Source organism: Pelophylax lessonae (genome assembly GCF_965119305.1).
Source record: "Pelophylax lessonae genome assembly, chromosome: 6".
NCBI classification, from domain to species: domain Eukaryota; kingdom Metazoa; phylum Chordata; class Amphibia; order Anura; family Ranidae; genus Pelophylax; species Pelophylax lessonae.
This window is the reverse complement of record NC_138773.1, coordinates 159,529,282-159,546,648: the sequence shown is the minus strand read 5'-3', so window position 1 is coordinate 159,546,648 and position 17,367 is coordinate 159,529,282. Positions and strand designations below refer to the sequence as shown.

General features: G+C 41.6%; 1 protein-coding gene across 2 annotated transcripts in view; it reads left to right on the top strand.

Moving 5' to 3' along the window:
• Positions 1-17,367, top strand: part of METTL22 (methyltransferase 22, Kin17 lysine) — a 407,031-nt gene that overhangs the window by 101,104 nt on the left and 288,560 nt on the right. For both annotated transcript variants that reach the window (XM_082261015.1, XM_082261014.1), the window contains exon 4: positions 15,586-15,730. In XM_082261015.1, coding sequence (XP_082117141.1) covers positions 15,586-15,730 — 145 coding nt within the window. The remainder of the gene's footprint in view (positions 1-15,585; positions 15,731-17,367) is intronic.

Here is a 17,367-nt window from a genome sequence, read left to right as displayed (position 1 = left end):
ATCTTCCAAGGTGACTAAGTTGTTCCCCTTTTCTGCCTATTTTGTCACTAGTCAGTGGGGTTCCCCAAAACGCATGGTTGGAATACCTAAGCGTTTCGCTAGAAGATATCCCTTTAAAGAGTCTCTTCTGAAGAAGCTGACAGTTCCACTGTCGGTGGACTCTCAGGTTTTCAGGCTAAATATGGCCACACTTTTGCCCGTGGAGGATTCTCCATCCTTTAGGATCCCATGGACAAGGCTCTGGTCCGGTACCTTTTCACTGTGGCTGGTTAAATTTTGAAACTGGTGTGTGCTATCACCTTGGTATCTCAGACCTTAACGGAATGGGCTAAGAGTTTACGCCAGGATCTGGAAGAGAATCAACTGAGCTGGCGGATCAGTTGATCCAGTATTTACAGTACATTTTTGATGTATCTTTTGGATGCGGCCTTTTGGCCGGCAGGGTATCTGTGATGGTGGTGATTCTTTGCCGCATGATATGGTTGAAGTACTGGTCGGCTGACCGGGCTTTTAAAAAGGCGCTGACTGATCTACCCTTTGTAGGTGACCGTTTGTTTTGGGGCCTCTGTGGTCTGTGGAAGAGATCAATAAGGGTCTTACAGGAGGTAAGAGTACATTACTTCTGCAGGTTGCAAAGGGCAAGGAACTTTGTCGTAAATGTGGTCCTTTCTTTTCGTCTCACAAGTGGCCCTTTCATCCTTCTGGATCGCAGGAAAAGTGTTTGAGATCCACCCGTAGTTTTGCAGGAGGCTCCAAGAGATCCTGGAATGGTAAGTCCAAAGCAAGCACTTTAGGTTCCGCGGACAAGCCTTCACCAGCCTGAAGGGGCGCCCTCACCCGCATCTGGGGTGGGGGGACGTCTTCGTCTTATTCCAGATCTGTGGACCTTGCTCATTCAGGACAGATGGGTCCACGAGTTGATTTGGTTTGGTTACAAGATCGAATTTTCGGTCCTTGCCTCCGGCAAGGTTCTTTCCTTCCAATTTGCGCTTCTCTCAGGAGCGGCTACAGGGCCTCTATGGGGCAGTGCAGAACTTGTTAGCACAAGTAGTTATTGTGCCGGTTCCAGAGTCAGAACGCTTTCAAGGATTTATGCAAATCCGTTTACAGTTCCCAGGAAGGAAGGCAAGGTTTGTCCGATCTTGGATCTCAAGGCTCTGTACCACTTTGTGCGTGTTCATAAATTTCAGATGGAGTCCATTCTCACAGTAGTAGCTTTCCTTCATCAAGGGGATCTTCTGGCTTCTATCGATCTCAAGGACGCTTACCTTCATATTCCAATATACAATATCTCACAAAAGTGAGTACACCCCTCATATTTTTGTAAATATTTTATTATATCTTTTCAAGTGACAACACTGAAGAAATGACACTTTGCTACAATTTAAAGTAGTAAGTGTACATCTTGTATAACAGTGTAAGTTTGCTGTCCTCTCAAAATAACTCAACACACAGCCATTGAGGTCTAAACCGCTGGCAACAAAAGTGAGTACACCCCTAAGTGAAAATGTCCAAATTGGGCCCAATTAGCCATTTTCCCTCCTAGGTGTCATGTGACTTGTTACAAGGTCTCAGGTGTGAATGGGGAGCAGGTGTGTTAAAATTGGTGTTATCGCTCTCACTCTCTCATACTGGTCACTGGAAGTTCAGCATGGTACCTCATGGCAAAGAACTCTCTGAGCATCTGAAAAGAAAGATTTGTTGCTCTACATAAAAATGGCCTAGGCTATAAGAAGATTGCCAAAACCCTGAAACTGAGCTGCAGAATGGTGGCCAAGACAATGCAGCAGTTTAACAGGATAGGTTCCACTCAGAACAGGCCTTACCATGGTTGACCATAGAAGTTGAGTGCACATGCTCAGCGTCATATCCAGAGGTTGTCTTTGGGAAATAGACGTACAAGTGCTGCCAGCATTGCTGCAGAGGTTGAAGGGGTGGGGGGGTCATCCTGTCAGTGCTCGGACCATACGCCACACACTGCATCACATTGGTCTACATCGCTGTCATCCCTGAGGGAAGCCTCTTGTAAAGATGATGCACAAGAAAACCTGCAAACAGTTTGCTGAATACAAGCAGACTAAGGACATGGATTACTGGAACCATGTCCTGTGGTCTGATGAGACCAAGATAAACTTATTTGGTTCAGATGGTATCAAGCATGTGTGGCGGCAACCAGGTGAGGAGTACAAAGACAAGTGTGTCTTGCCTACAGTCAAGCATGGTGGTGGGAGTGTCATGGTCTGGGGCTGCACGAGTGCTGCCAGCACTGGGGAGCTACAGTTTATTGAGGGAACCATGAATGCCAACATGTACTGTGACATACTGAAGCAGAGCATGATCCCCCTCCCTTCAGAGACTTGTCTGCAGGGCAGTATTCCAGCATAACAACCACAAACACACCTCCAAGACGACCACTTCCTTGCTAAAGAATATGAGGGTAAATGTGATGGACTGACCAAGCATGTCTTCAGACCTAACCCCTATTGAGCATCTGTGAGGCATCCTCAAATGGAAGGTGGAGGAGCGCAAGGTCCCAAAATGTGGAATTTTCTTTTACTTTTACTATAATGGTAAACAGGACAAATAAAGAGGGTGAATCTCATTATTGGGGACACAGACAAAAATCAAAACTGACAAGTATTTTAATCCTTTGACCCTCTATCCAAAATGAAAAAAAAAAAAAGTTTTGCCTTTTAGTTATACTATAATGCTTTTGACAGACTGCATCATATGTCATTTTTTATTTTCCCCATTATTACACTCTAAAATAATAATAGCATGTGTATAGAGGGAGGAAGATTTTTATTGAGAAGGACAATAGAATAAAGGATGAAAGCAAGGTCTAAAACTCTAAAAAATTTACTATAGAGGAAGAATCGTAAATAAAATATGCAGGAGAGAAAAAGAGGGAAAAAAGGAGAGAGTTGTTTTAAAAGTAAGAAATTGATTTCAGCTACCGTATTTATCGGCGTATAACACACACCTCAATATTTGGAGAGAAATTTCAGGAAAAAGCTTAAATTTAAAATAAACAGCTTTGAACTCAGAACATTTTTTTTTTAATCAAATGACATCTCACCAGTGCCCATGAATGCAGCCTCATCAGCAGTGTCCATCAATGCATCCTCATCAGCAGTGTCCATATATGCAGCCTCATCAGCAGTGTCAATATATGCAGCCTCATCAGCAGTGTCCATATATGCAGCCTCATCAGCAGTGTCAATATATGCAGCCTCATCAGCAGTGTCCATATATGCAGCCTCATCAGCAGTGTCCATATATGCAGCCTCATCAGCAGTGTCCATATATGCAGCCTCATCAGCAGTGTCCATATATGCAGCCTCATCAGCGGTGTCAATATATGCAGCCTCATCAGCGGTGTCAATATATGCAGCCTCACAAGCGCAGTGTCCATATATGCAGCCTCGCAAGCACCAGTGGAACTATCCAAATATGTTTTAAAAAAGGCCGGGAAGCAGCGCCGGGAGCAGAAGGGGTGAGCCTTCGGAAGTCCCACCACCTCCCACCACCGTCTCTGCTGAGACGTGTGACGTCTGTCATAGGTGGGACTTCCGATGACTGTGCTCGCTTGTTCTCCCTTCTCCTCGGCCCGGCCCGCCCCCTTACATAGTTACATAGTTACATAGTTGGTGAGGTTGAATAAAGACAATAGTCCATCCAGTTCAACCTGTGTAGGTGTGTGTGGCTGTAATCATCTCACATACCCCTGAATGTTCTGTTTCTTGAGATGTACGTCTAATAGTCTTTTGAAAGCCACCATACTACCCGCAGAAACCACATCTTGTGGTAGAGAATTCCACAATCTTGTAGCCCTAACAGTAAAGAACCCCCCACGTTGCCTGAGGTTAAAACGCTTCTCCTCTAAACGCATTGTGTGCCCCCGAGTCCTCATGCAATCCCTTCGACTGAACAGCTTTTTTTCTAAGCTGAGATCCCCATTAAGATATTTAAAAATTGCTATCATGTCCCCCCTCAGGCGTCTCTTCTCCAGGGAGAATAAATCAAGTGATTGGAGACGCTCTTCATAATCAAGGTCCTCCAGTCCCCTAATTAGTTTAGTTGCCCTTCTCTGTACTCTCTCTAGCTCCAACACATCCCTTCTGAGGACTGGCGACCAGAACTGGACAGAATACTCCAGATGCGGTCGGACCAGAGTTTTATAAAGTGGAAGGATTATAATCTTATCTCTGGAAAACATCCCTTTCTTTATGCATGCTAATATTCTGCTAGCCTTGGTAGCCGCCGCTTGACATTGCAAGCTGTTGCCTAGTCTATCATCAACCAAGACTCCCAGATCCTTCTCCATTTTTGATTCCCCCAAGGGTTCCCCTCCTAACGTGTATTGTGCTTTAATGTTTCTAGTCCCCAAGTGCAAAACCTTACTGTTAGCTCAAATCTTGTCAGGAGGCAATCACGATGATATTACAGCCCTTCAGTTGCTAACCCCCCCTTAATAGATAATGAATTCACCCTCATCCGGCCGGGAGTTATGACAACACACAGCACTCAAACTTAGTGCAGTCACAACTGTTTATTTCAAGTTTCGTGCTCCCATTTAAAGGATATTTCGGCAGCAGAAACTGCTTGAAACTGGTTACAAGTCATGAGTCAATTTAACAATATGACATATCTCACATAAACTGTACATGAAAGGCTTTTGTTTCCCTATGCATTTGTGTCAATATGAGGTGTTTTGTTGTAGAGTCGGTCCGTCTGTTTTCAGCTTGTCTGTGTTAATGTAAGCAATTGTCAATTGTCTATGCAACATGTCTTGTAATCTAAATGCTAAGTATCCAACTGACAAGTGTTCAAATGAATGAATGGACAGGTGGTTTAACATGTCGTCTAAATGCAAAACATAGCTGTCTGCTGACCAAGGTGGATGAATGGTTGTCCGTCTTAGCTCGTTAATATGTAAATGCAAGGGGGCCACAGTCTATCGTAGAATGAGCATAAACTGAAATATATATCTGAAATATCATAAGGCATAGTAATACAATCTTTCAACCCAACCTTTGATCCCAGCTTATTCATAACGGTGGGATCACTTAGAGTCTCTGAATAGCACAAAACAGGTGACATTATATTCCAAGGTGTATGTAGGCTGGTGACTTGGTTGTGTGCACATAGGGATATAACTTCTTAGAATTCTATCAAATCAAAACAGACATGTTCAATAGGGAGGGCCATAGCTTGCAAGAATCCATGGCCTGAAAAATCCAACTCCATTATTATGGCAATAAAGTCACTACAAAATAGACCATGGCAGCACATACCACCTGTTGACGATGGCATGTGATTTTTCAACATGTCCTAAGGCCTTTTCCAGGAAAGGGCAAAAAATAAACCTCCCGTCTAATGAGAGGAAAAAAATTCCCTTTCAACCCTCGTTTCAGAGCGCTCAGACCAATTCCCTGGCGGCTATAACGAAAAAAACAATGTCCTTTGTGTCCAATCGGCTTGACTTTGACTGTAAAGTGGAGACATGAATGTCTCGTGTCTCTCTCTTTTCCTGGGGTGAGCAAGGGCAAAATGAGGAGAGGTTCTCGGGGGGTGAGCACATGTTGCAAGTAACCAGACAGTGGCTACTAGTGCTCAGCTTGCTACAAAGCGTACCACTGTCGCACGAATGCGACGTCTTCCAGGAGTAGAGGTGTCCGCTGGCATTGTACCAATGCGTCTGTCTAAATCCAGCTGGAATTCGTCTGGTGCTCGTCGTCACAATCTCCAATGATTCGGCTGGTGCTCGTCACAATCTCCGGTAAGTTGTCGTGGGGTCCAGGGGTGGGGCTTCCGTCTGTCGCGATGCGTGGATCCAAAACCGGGGAGTCGTCTGTCAGTACCGCTGTTCTGGTCACTGCTTGAACTATTGCAGGGGGTCCGTAGGATTGGTCTAGCGACGTCAGCTTATGGAGGGGCCTTCACCAGGATTCTGTCTCCAGGCTTGAATGGGTGGGTTGGTGCACCTGTTGGCAAAGGAAACGAGAGCGAGATATCACCATAATCACTGTTTAATTTTTCAATTAATTAATTCTGCCACATTTTCCTCTTGCAAAATCTCTAGATATGAGAATAAATGGACTCATGGGGTTGAGACGGGTCTGAAGTCATTTTGACTTTAGCAAGAATAACAGGTAAGTACAGAGACAAAAATACAAGTTTTACAAGAATGGCAGGAGTATTTTGCACCACTGGGCTTCTGGCCTATAGGCAGGCAGCAAAAATAAATGCTAGTGAAACTACTCGCAGCACTGAGGTTTAGGGCCTTCAGGAAGGCAGGTAACAGGAAGGATACTTAATGGCACTGTTTTGGGAGAACACAGCATGTCTACACATGCAACAATGGTGAGGGCCCTTGGAGGGGTTGAACTGCCTTGTATTCCTCCAAAGGTGGAAATGGGTTAAATTGCAGTCCTCTGACTCACCCAAGCAGGAAGCTACCTAGAACTGAGAATCCTTTGCATGGCTAAGATGCTGTGATCACTGAACAACAAGGAGTGAAATTCAAGCTGTCTTGTGTACATGGACACATAGAGACACACAAAACAGCTAGAAGTCAGTACTCATGCAAACATAAATCCATATGGGTTTGCACAATTGCTTGGTGACACCTGAACAGGAAATTGAAACCAAATGGCCTTGGAGACACAAAATCTGACTTCAAGAACCATTCATATGCAAAACCTGGGCAATGAGTCACTTTTTTGGATGAAAAGAGATCAACTAATTGAATTCACCGCTGGAGGTTACCTTTAAAATTTTATCAAAGTAGTAACCCTGGCATAAATTCATTTTAATTCTTAGCATACTATCAACAAGCCAACCACTTCCATCCTATTTTTTTTTTTTTTTTTTTGAATGACAGCTTTCTATTTTATTATTTAACAATACAGATTTCACATACTGCACATCTGATAACGTGCTGTGACATATAAATGACAATCAGCTCACTAGTTTCCAGAGTTACATATGGTATATGTACACAAATCTGTAAAATTTCATTTGTATCCAAGATTATAATATAAGAATAGTACCACATTATCTGCCTGAGCACATTATCCCATACCAATAATCTTGTCAATAGAAAAGGTAGTAAAAGCATAAGTGCATAAATTAGATCATGGATGCAAAAATTAGTGTTTAGCACCAGAATACAAAAGTACGTACCAATATACCAAAGGAAAACTCTAAAAAAAAAAGACCAGAGATGCTTAATTATCTAAAGCATAGCACCTCATTTATGCCAGAGCTCATATATGTCAAATTAGAACACATCAAATATCTGACACCCAATAAATAAAAACTTTCTAACACCCATAAAAGCAGTCTAATCAATCAGAAAAAAAAACAATTTGGAAACAATACTCCCATAAGGTTGGTTGAAGGCTGTGCTTGTTTGTTCTGAAAATCTCAAATTAAAGTTATCTGAGGAATAAGCATCAAGAAAGGTTTAGTAACAAAATATTTTACTTTTCCTCCTAGAAATAAACCAACGGTTAGAGGAATTTAACATACAGTAAGCATATCAAACATATACCTTCCTAACAGTGCACTTCTCTAATACCAAAAATTGTTGACGTCAAAGTAATTTTTACCACGTGGATTTCTATATTTTTTTATATTATTATGGTATACCATAAACTTAAAGAAAAAAATTATTATTGTTCACCATGGTTGAAAAAAAAATGAGCAGCTCAAAACATTAGTAATTTCTCATGTGAATACAAGAACCCATACGTCACCCATTCTTTAGCAATTCGGAACATTCCTTAAAACTTGTTTTCTCTACAAGGCAAAACTGATCGTTAATTTGTATGACAATACAGCTGTTTACAGTCCCTCTTGCTATTACCTGTGTCACAGACCGAAAGAGGTGGGGGGGGGGGGGGTTTGTTTGCTAAAAAGGCACTAGAAAATATATTTTTGTGTTTTTTTTTTTTTTTTTGAAAAGTCAGTGATAAAGAAAGAAAGGTCGGTGACACAAAACCGTAATGATAAAAGTTCAAAATTGCTTACGATTTTTTCAGGATAGAAATACAATTTTAGTCCTTAAGGTCACACTTTACACACCAAATATATATTTCCTTGCTTCTAAAAGCTGCCATGACAAGTGTAGTACGGATTTGTTACCTTTTCCGTGGCAAAATCACATCACTTTAAAACATAAGAAATAATAAACACAAAACAAATTATTATGCAACCAACATTCATTCAATGTTATGAAATGCTTTGCTGATACAGCACCTTTAGGAACAGTGTTAAAATGAACACAACATAACGATTCATGGATCTAAGGTTGCCCATACACGATACAATTTTCATACAATCTTCCTAAACGTAAATTTCATAATTTTCTCTGAATTCTCCTTACCTTGAAAATTTCCCATTATCTTAAGCTCAGAATACAAAGTGAGATCAGCTGAGTTTGAAGGTTTATATATATCTATATAGGGGTGGTGACGTCAGTGTTTATACTTTATTGGAAAAACCTAGTTTCCCAACTTATGTGGTTTCCTGCGTCTAAATAATCAGATTTATACACATCCAACTCATCTATGTTAACTATCCTTGGTGGCCAAGTGTATACCTTCAGGCTCAGCTTAATATCACATACAATCTCCACATACATCTACACGATGGCATGCAATCTTATATAACGACTAAAATACACTTAAGTGTCTATACAAATATATACAAGGTTTTGGAGGGAAAATTCACTATCACACACAGTACTGCTTTGTAACCGGGTCCCAGACCCCATATTATCTTTGGCGCTTCAGGCGCTGGAGTATCAGACCCCATCTTTGGGAATTTCAGATTCCCGGGAGGTGCTAAAATTAGCGGTTAACTGGGTACCGTTTATCTGCTCTGACAGTATAGGGTAGTAATAATAATAATAAAAATATAATCACTTACCCCATACTGTGTTTTTGGCAGATCTCACTTTCTGACACCAAAACTGTTAGCTCAAATCTCGTCAGGAGGCAATCACGATGATATTACAGCCCTTCAGTTGCTAACCCCCCCCTTAATAGATAATGAATTCACCCTCGTCCGGCCGGGAGTTATGACAACACACAGCACTCAAACTTAGTGCAGTCACAACTGTTTATTTCAAGTTTCGTGCTCCCATTTAACGGATATTTCGGCAGCAGAAACTGCTTGAAACTGGTTACAAGTCATGAGTCAATTTAACAATATAACATATCTCACATAAACTGTACATGAAAGGCTTTTGTTTCCCTATGCATTTGTGTCAATATGAGGTGTTTTGTTGTAGAGTCGGTCCGTCTGTTTTCAGCTTGTCTGTGTTAATGTAAGCAATTGTCAATTGTCTATGCAACATGTCTTGTAATCTAAATGCTAAGTATCCAACTGACAAGTGTTCAAATGAATGAATGGACAGGTGGTTTAACATGTCGTCTAAATGCAAAACATAGCTGTCTGCTGACCAAGGTGGATGAATGGTTGTCCGTCTTAGCTCGTTAATATGTAAGTGCAAGGGGGCCACAGTCTATCGTAGAATGAGCATAAACTGAAATATATATCTGAAATATCATAAGGCATAGTAATACAATCTTTCACTTACACTTCTCCACTTTAAACCTCATTTGCCAAGTCGTTGCCCACTCCCGTTATTTTGTCCAGGTCATTCTGCTTCATGCTGTGCGGTTATTGCCCTGCCTAATTGTGTGTCATCAGCAAAAACTGATATCGAGCTACTGATCCCGTCCTCAATGCTGTTTATGAATAAATTGAACAAGGTTGGTCCTAGGACTGAGCCTTGGGGGACCCCGCTTACTACCTCCGACCAGTCTGAGTATGCGCTGTTTATTACCACCCTTTGGATACGCCCTTTTAGCCAGTTCCGTATCCAAGAGCAAACCCTGCTGTCGATACCTGCAGACCTTATTTTATAAATTAAGCGCTTGTGGGGAACTGTATCAAACGCCTTAGCGAAATCTAGGTACACCACATCCACTGGTCTGCCCCTATCTAGCTCACAGCTCACCTCCTCGTAGAATGTTAAGAGATTGGTTTGACAAGAACGCCCATTTGTAAACCCATGCTGGTTACTACTGATGATGCTGTTGTCTTTAGCAAACTCCACGATATAGTCCCTTATCATCCCCTCCAGAAGTTTACATACTACTGATGTCAGACTGACCGGCCTATAATTTCCCGGTATATGCCTCTGACCCTTTTTGAATATCGGAATCACGTTTGCTTTCCTCCACTCCCCTGGTACATTTCCTGTCCTAATACTGTCCGCAAAGATCAGGAACAGTGGTCTGGATATAACCTTACTGAGTTCCTTGAGTACTCTCGGATGTATGCCATCCGGGCCTGGTGATTTGTTTGTGTTAAGTTTGTCCAGCCTTTCCCTGATTTCACCCTCTGTTAGCCATAGTGGCAAGTCCTGTGTATTACTACTAACCATACCGTCATGGTCAGTGTACCCCTCCGTTTCCTGTGTAAATACTGACGAGAAAAAAGCATTCAGCACGGTTGCTTTTTCAGTGTCCTCTGTAACCATCCTCCCATCATCGTTAATTATGTGTGCAATATGCTCTGCCCCAGTTTTTTTGCTGTTGATATACTTAAAGAATTTCTTTGGGTTTTTTTACTATCCTCCGCTATTTGTCTCTCAAAGTCTATTTTAGCCATCTTGATTTCGTGTTTACACTTCTTATTTGCCTCCTTGTATTGGTCGAAAGCCGATACTGTGCCCTCTGATTTATATTTCCTGAAGGCCAATTTTTTACCCCTAATAAGTTTTTTAACACTACGGTTTAGCCAGCCAGGTTTGGCTTTGTCTCTTAAATTTATTTCCCATAGGAATGCACTGCAAGATGCCTTTGCTTAATATGTTCCTAAAGCATTCCCATTTCTCCTCTGTGGTCAGTGATCCCAAGGTTTGGTCCCAGTTAACCCTTTCCATCAATGAGTACAATTTTGGAAAGTTTGCCCTTCTGAAGTTAAGGGTTCTTATGTTCCCCACTTGCCTTGCTATGTTGTTATTTAAGATAAATGTGATCATCCTGTGATCGCTAGAGCCCAGGTTGTCCTGGACTCCTACCTCCGAGATTAGGTCTGGGTCATTAGTGATCAATAGATCCAGGACTGCATTTTCTCTAGTAGGAGAATCCACCAAATGAGACATGTAGTTATCCTGTAAGGTTTCCATGAATAGACGGGCCTTCTGTGTGTGTGTAGTCCCCTCTTCCCAGTCAATGTCGGGATAATTGAAGTCCCCCAATATGATGACTGATCCTAGCTTTGCCACTTTACCCAAAAGTGCTAAAAATTCCAGCTCTACCTCCTCCCCTTGTTCAGGTGGCCTATAGCAAACCCCCACAATTACTTTTCCCTTTTCTCCTTCCCTATGGAGTTCAACCCATACGGATTCTAACTCCATACTCATCCCTTCCGTAATGTCACTCCTCTCAATCACCTTTACATTGTTCTTGACGTAGAGACATACCCCTCCCCCTCTTTTTCCTACCCTGTCCTTCTGGTACACCGAATACCCTTGGATATTGGCCAGCCAGTCATGTGAGGGGTCGAACCAAGTCTCCGCTATTCCCACAAGGTCTATGTCCTCCTCATGTACTAACATTTCCAACTCATCCATTTTATTAGCTAGGCTCCTGGCATTAGCATATACCCCTCTTAGTTTTACGGAAGTTAAACGTGATTGGTGGTTATGTTTATTCCTGTTTGGTCTGCGGTTCTCCCGCACAGACCTGCCAATTGACGTTGTGGACCTACTGTCGCTGCTGACTCTACAGCTGCCTTCAGTCCTTTGCTCCCTCCTGACTGATTCTACTTCTGAGCCCTCCCCCCCTTCTGCTCTTATGACAGCTCGTCCTTCCTTCTCCTCAGCCCGGCCTGCCCCTTCTGCTCTCAGCGATGCTTCCTGGCCTTTTTTTTTTAATATCGGCGTATAACACGCACTGCTGCTTTTTCCTCCATTTTTAGGAGGAAAAAGTGCGTGTTATACGCCGATAAATACAGTATGTGTCATTGTGTAGAGATAATTATGGAATTCTACTTGGGAATATAGAGAAATGTTTGAATGACAACCAGAAGAAATAGAAGATCAGACGATAAAAATGTCAAAGTCAAATGTTATGACCCAAATATAGAACTGGTAGTCCCATAATATAAGAAACACCCATCACGTTGAACAAATAAAGCACTAGAAGACTGGTGGTATACATTTAGAATTGATAAACTAAGGTGGGTTGACATTATGGAGGTGTACACATTAACTAATTATTAAGGTGTGAAAGAGGGAAATGCCAGAAAAATGTATATTTATATAAATTTGAACCATTTTTCTGGAAAAATAGTGGTAATACAATATTTACGAATTGTCATGCATCTCCATTTTAAACGTTTTATATATAAATAGACACAAGAATTATTGCAAGTCCAGGAAAATGAATATTCAAAAACACAAGAAGTAAAGGTGAAGTGCAGTGGTGGTTTGAGACCAGTACTCCACGGGGCAGGCGGCTCCGATTGCCACCAGGCACCCGCGATCGTTCCCCGCTGAGAGAGAAGAACGTTCAGCTGTTGTAAGCACAGCTGACCGTTCTCCCTGGAATGATCACAGAGCGCCTGTGATCCTTCTATATAGGAACAAAGGTCACTGTGATCATTTCACAAGCCATGCCCCCCCCCACAGTTAGAAACACGCCCCTAGGTACACGTTTAACCCTTTGATCACCCACAGTGCTAACCCCTTCCCTGCCAGTGTCATTATTACAGTAACAGTGCATATTTTTAGCATTGATTATTGTAGTAATGTCATTGATCCCCCCAAAAGTGTAAAAAATGTCAGTCAGGGGTCCGATCTGTCCGCCGCAATGTCGCAGTCACGCAAAAAATCGCAGGTTGCCGCCATTACTAGTAAAAAATAAATAAAAATGACATAAATCTTTCACCTAGTTAGTAGACATGATAATTTTGCGCAAACCAATCAAAATACGCTTATTGGGATTTTTTTTTTTTTTTTTAACAAAAATATGTAGCAGAAAACAAATTGGCCTAAAATGTTAAAACAATTTGATTTTTAATTTTTTTTTTTGGGAATGTTATATAGCAGAATGTGAAAAATATATATATATATTTTTTTTTCAGAATTGTCGCTCTTTTTTTGTTTATAGCGCAAAAAATTAAAATCGCAGAGGTGATCAAATACCACCAAAAGAAAGCTCTATTTGTGGGGAAAAAAGGACATCAATTTTATTTAGGTACAGCGTTGCACGTCCGCGCAGTTGTCCATTAAAATAACGCAGTGCCGAGTCGCAAAATATGGCCTGGTCATTAAGGGGCCAAATCCTTCCGGTTCAGCAGTGGTTATGTTTCTAAATCAACAACAGTAAAATCAGTGTGTATATGCAGCAAAGCATGATTGTTCTTCTCTCTGTGGAATTAAGGGTTTAATCCTCTGCATTGTGTAAAAAGGCTGTGTAATTCTGTCTTTCTGATCCTTCCCTTCTTTAACGGACTCCAACCCATCTCTTAATAGAACAGATCATTTGAAGTCAGGTAGCACATGCTCAGTTTGGTGTATATTGTTAGAGAGTTTTTTTTTTTTTTCTTGGGTGAGTGCTTGGGATTAGCACAGGGCCAATCAGCACTGTCCAGACAAAGGATCAGGGGAGGATGAAAACTCCTCCCGCAAGAAGACACCGATCACGTCACAAGACATTATACTGCTGATGAGAAAAGGTAGCAGTTTATTTTTAGTAAAATAATGGCATTTCCATGTTCTGTGTACTGTGGGGGACATATATAGTGAATGCAGGGTCCTGGGTTTAGTAACACTTTAATAGGAAGAAACCCTCTTAGCATTAAGTGTGGTTCTACTATGCTTTCCCAAACCACAGGTAGAAAATCCAGGCTGGCAGGGATGTACATGTTGGGGTGGGCCATACCTGTAGCTTCAACAACCTGATATCCAGTCATGGGCTGGGCCTTGTCGTTTTGTCTTTTAATTTATTCTCCTAATCTTCCTGTTCTTTTCCTTCCCTTTTCTGTGTACTCTTCATGCTTTGGAAAATTTACCCTCAACACATATTCTGCTGGAACATTTAAAATGTTTGGTTTTCCATTCATCATTCTAACAATAGCCACTAGGACACACAGAGAGGATGCATATACCCAGCAGGAACAGAGATGGCATTAAAAAATGGAGGGTTTATCCCTTTCTTACTCTCAAGGTTAAAAATAAGTTTTGGCTATGCATACACTTTAATAGGCATTGCCTATGGAGGGATGCCAGCAAAAGAAAAATTAAAAGAGCAAAACAACTACCGGTATGCCACTTTAAAAAAAAAAAAACTGCTACAAGAAATAGATAGGGGAAGTTTGTGGAGCCCAGCCAGCAAAGGGCAATGATAGTTTTCCCTGTGCCGCCTGTGTATGGCCTTTCCACAGGCTCGCCAGCCAAAAATACAGTCTTCTCCACATATCCATATGACTTGCACAGCAACCGCACTATTCAATTGGATGGTGGCAATCAGATGGACCAATTGGATGGTGGCAATCAGATGGAGGCACAGGGCTATAGTAGTACAGGGATGATTGAGACAATGCGTACTGATAATCTGATGGACAGCTGCCTAGTATTGCTTAGTATGCACTGGAAACTCAGGCATGCCTGGTCTCCAGTGTGCTTTCTGAGCTGGTTTCTAGTGTGTCAGGTAATGGCTGAGAATGTGACTCAGATGTGCATTGACGATAATGGGACAAATTAACATGCTAAAAGATGAATGAGTCTTAGATCAGTAAGCATTTTGTGCCCCCCATCCTACTGTCCATTGTCATAAATTTCTACTCCATTTTATCTAGGCATCCTGAAATGGTGGCGTTTCAGAGTGTGGAGAAGATGTACCCGGGCATAGTCGTTGAACTGCATAGAAAAGGGCCAGCTGTATTTCTCAATAAAATATCAAGGGGCCCATTACAGGAGATGTGCATATTGCACTGGTACCATATGAAATATCCATCTCCATTTCACTATATATTGTTCGTCATGTTCTCAACAAATTACGTGACAATATAATGTGGTAGGTATTGAAGGGCAATTGCTATCCTTTAAATTAACAGCAGCCTGGCAGCAAGTGAGATAGGTCATTTCAGTTATAGGTTCACTTTAAATGTGGTTTGTTTCCGTAGGCCAGCTTAACACCTATGCCTGTGTTTTGGAAAAACATATTGTGCGCATTTTATGAGGGTGCTCTTGTTCATTTGTATTTGATCCCCAATGCTCACCCAGTAGGAAAACAACAAATGTGACCCATTACTGCACCACGCAGACATGTAAATCACATGCTTTGCGTTGTAGTGTGTTAGGAAAAATAAGTGGGTTAGATACTTTTTTTGGTGCATGGGCTCACATTATCCCATTTGGCTCACAGACCTAAAAAAAAACACCTGACAGAGTTTTATACCAATCCACTATATCCAAAAAAAACAACAAATTGGGAATGAAACTAATAATGATAAAGAAATTTATTAACACATGCTACTGTTATCTTTCATTTTTAGATATGGCGTGGAGCTTTCCTTCTTGCTGATTACATTCTCAGCCAGCAAGATCTATTCAGAGGTTGTACTGCACTGGAACTTGGGGCTGGCACTGGTTTCACCAGCATCATTATGGCAACAGTTGCTAAGACTGTATACTGCACAGGTACCAAATGTAAATTTATTATATCCCTTATGTTAGACTGAATAAATTGCAATAATGCCCTAAGTCCAAGGTTAGGATTCTATATTGGGTTTAAGAGCTTGCCATATAAGAGAGATCAGGTATTTCTCTTATTGTAGGATTACTTTCCTGGCTTTTAAAGCAATTTTGCAATAATGTTTATGTATGCTGAAAGCTGAAATAGCTTGGTTATGCATGCGTAGTTGTCATCCTAAATAACTGAATGCTATTGTATTAAAAATTACACTATATACTATGAGCAACGTGTGTTGAATCTTTAACATCCTGAAGATCTTTAACTCTTTGATTGCCAATAACACGTTACAATTTAACAAAAAAGTTTTTAACACTTGAATTGTCTATGACGTTTTTTAGTTGCCTCTTTTCTAGAAAGGTAATGATGTGGCAATCAAAGGTTTAAAACAAGTTCACAGCTACATTAGCAGCTGAAAAAACTGTTTACAAAAAAAGTTGCCTGCCTCTGTAATTGTGGTAGTGACCGGGAATCTGCAAATCTACCTTTCTTAACCCTCGGTCTACCCACTTTTTTTTTGTACCACCTGCACCGCCAGGGTCCAATAGCCCCTGTACTATAGTTTGGTACATATAATGAATAAATGTTGCATCAAATTTTAGTATAATTATTTTTTTTGTGATACAGGGTAATTACGAATTTTAATTATAATTCAAGCTAGTAAAATATTGAATAACTATGAAATGCTAAGACATGCTTACTCATTTGGTGGTAAAGTGTATGTATTCACCATATTTTGAACACTAACTGTGAAAAGTATTTCGTCTTATATTATCTTTCACATAAATTCACAGATAACGATAAAAATGATGAAGAAATTGAGAGAAACATGACATTTTAATATGTAGGTGTAGGACATGGGTTAGCTAGTAAAGCTATACTAATATGATGAAAAAGTTTCACTGCCCACAGTTCAAACTAGGGATAGACCGATATGTTTTTTTTTTAAGGCCGATACCGATATTTTGGTCACAACGTATTGGTATCGGCCGATATGGTCCGATATTTTGTGCATTTAAAGTTTTGAAAAATAAAGACAATTTTTGACACAAATCTGGTACTGGACATGTTAATTTTTGTTTAATGCTTAATGGCTGGCTTGCTGGAACCCTGTGGTGGGTGGCTGGTTTACTGGCACCCTGTGGTGGATGGCTGGCTGGCACCCTGTGGTGGATGGTTGGCTGGCTGGTGCCCTGTGGTGGGTGGCTTGCTGGCCCCCTGTGGTGGCTGGCTGGCTGGCACCCTGTGGTGGGTGGCTGGCTGTCTGGCACCCTGTGGTAGGTGGGTGTCTAGCACAGGGGCTGTGGGTGGCTGGCTGGTACAGGGCCTTGTGGGTGGCTGGCTGGCTGGTACAGAGCCTGTGGCTGTCAGGTACAGGGACTGTGGGTGGCTGGCTGATACAGGGCCTGTGGGTGGTTAGCTTGCTTGCTGGTACAGTGCCTGTGGCTGGCTGGTACAGGGCCTGTGGATGTGGGTGGCTGGCTGGCACCGGGCTGCTGTGGGTGGGTGTATGGCTAGACAAGACTAGTCCCGACTCCAGGCGAAGCTGTCCAAGGCGAGGGAGGTGGCCTAAGAAGGCAGAATG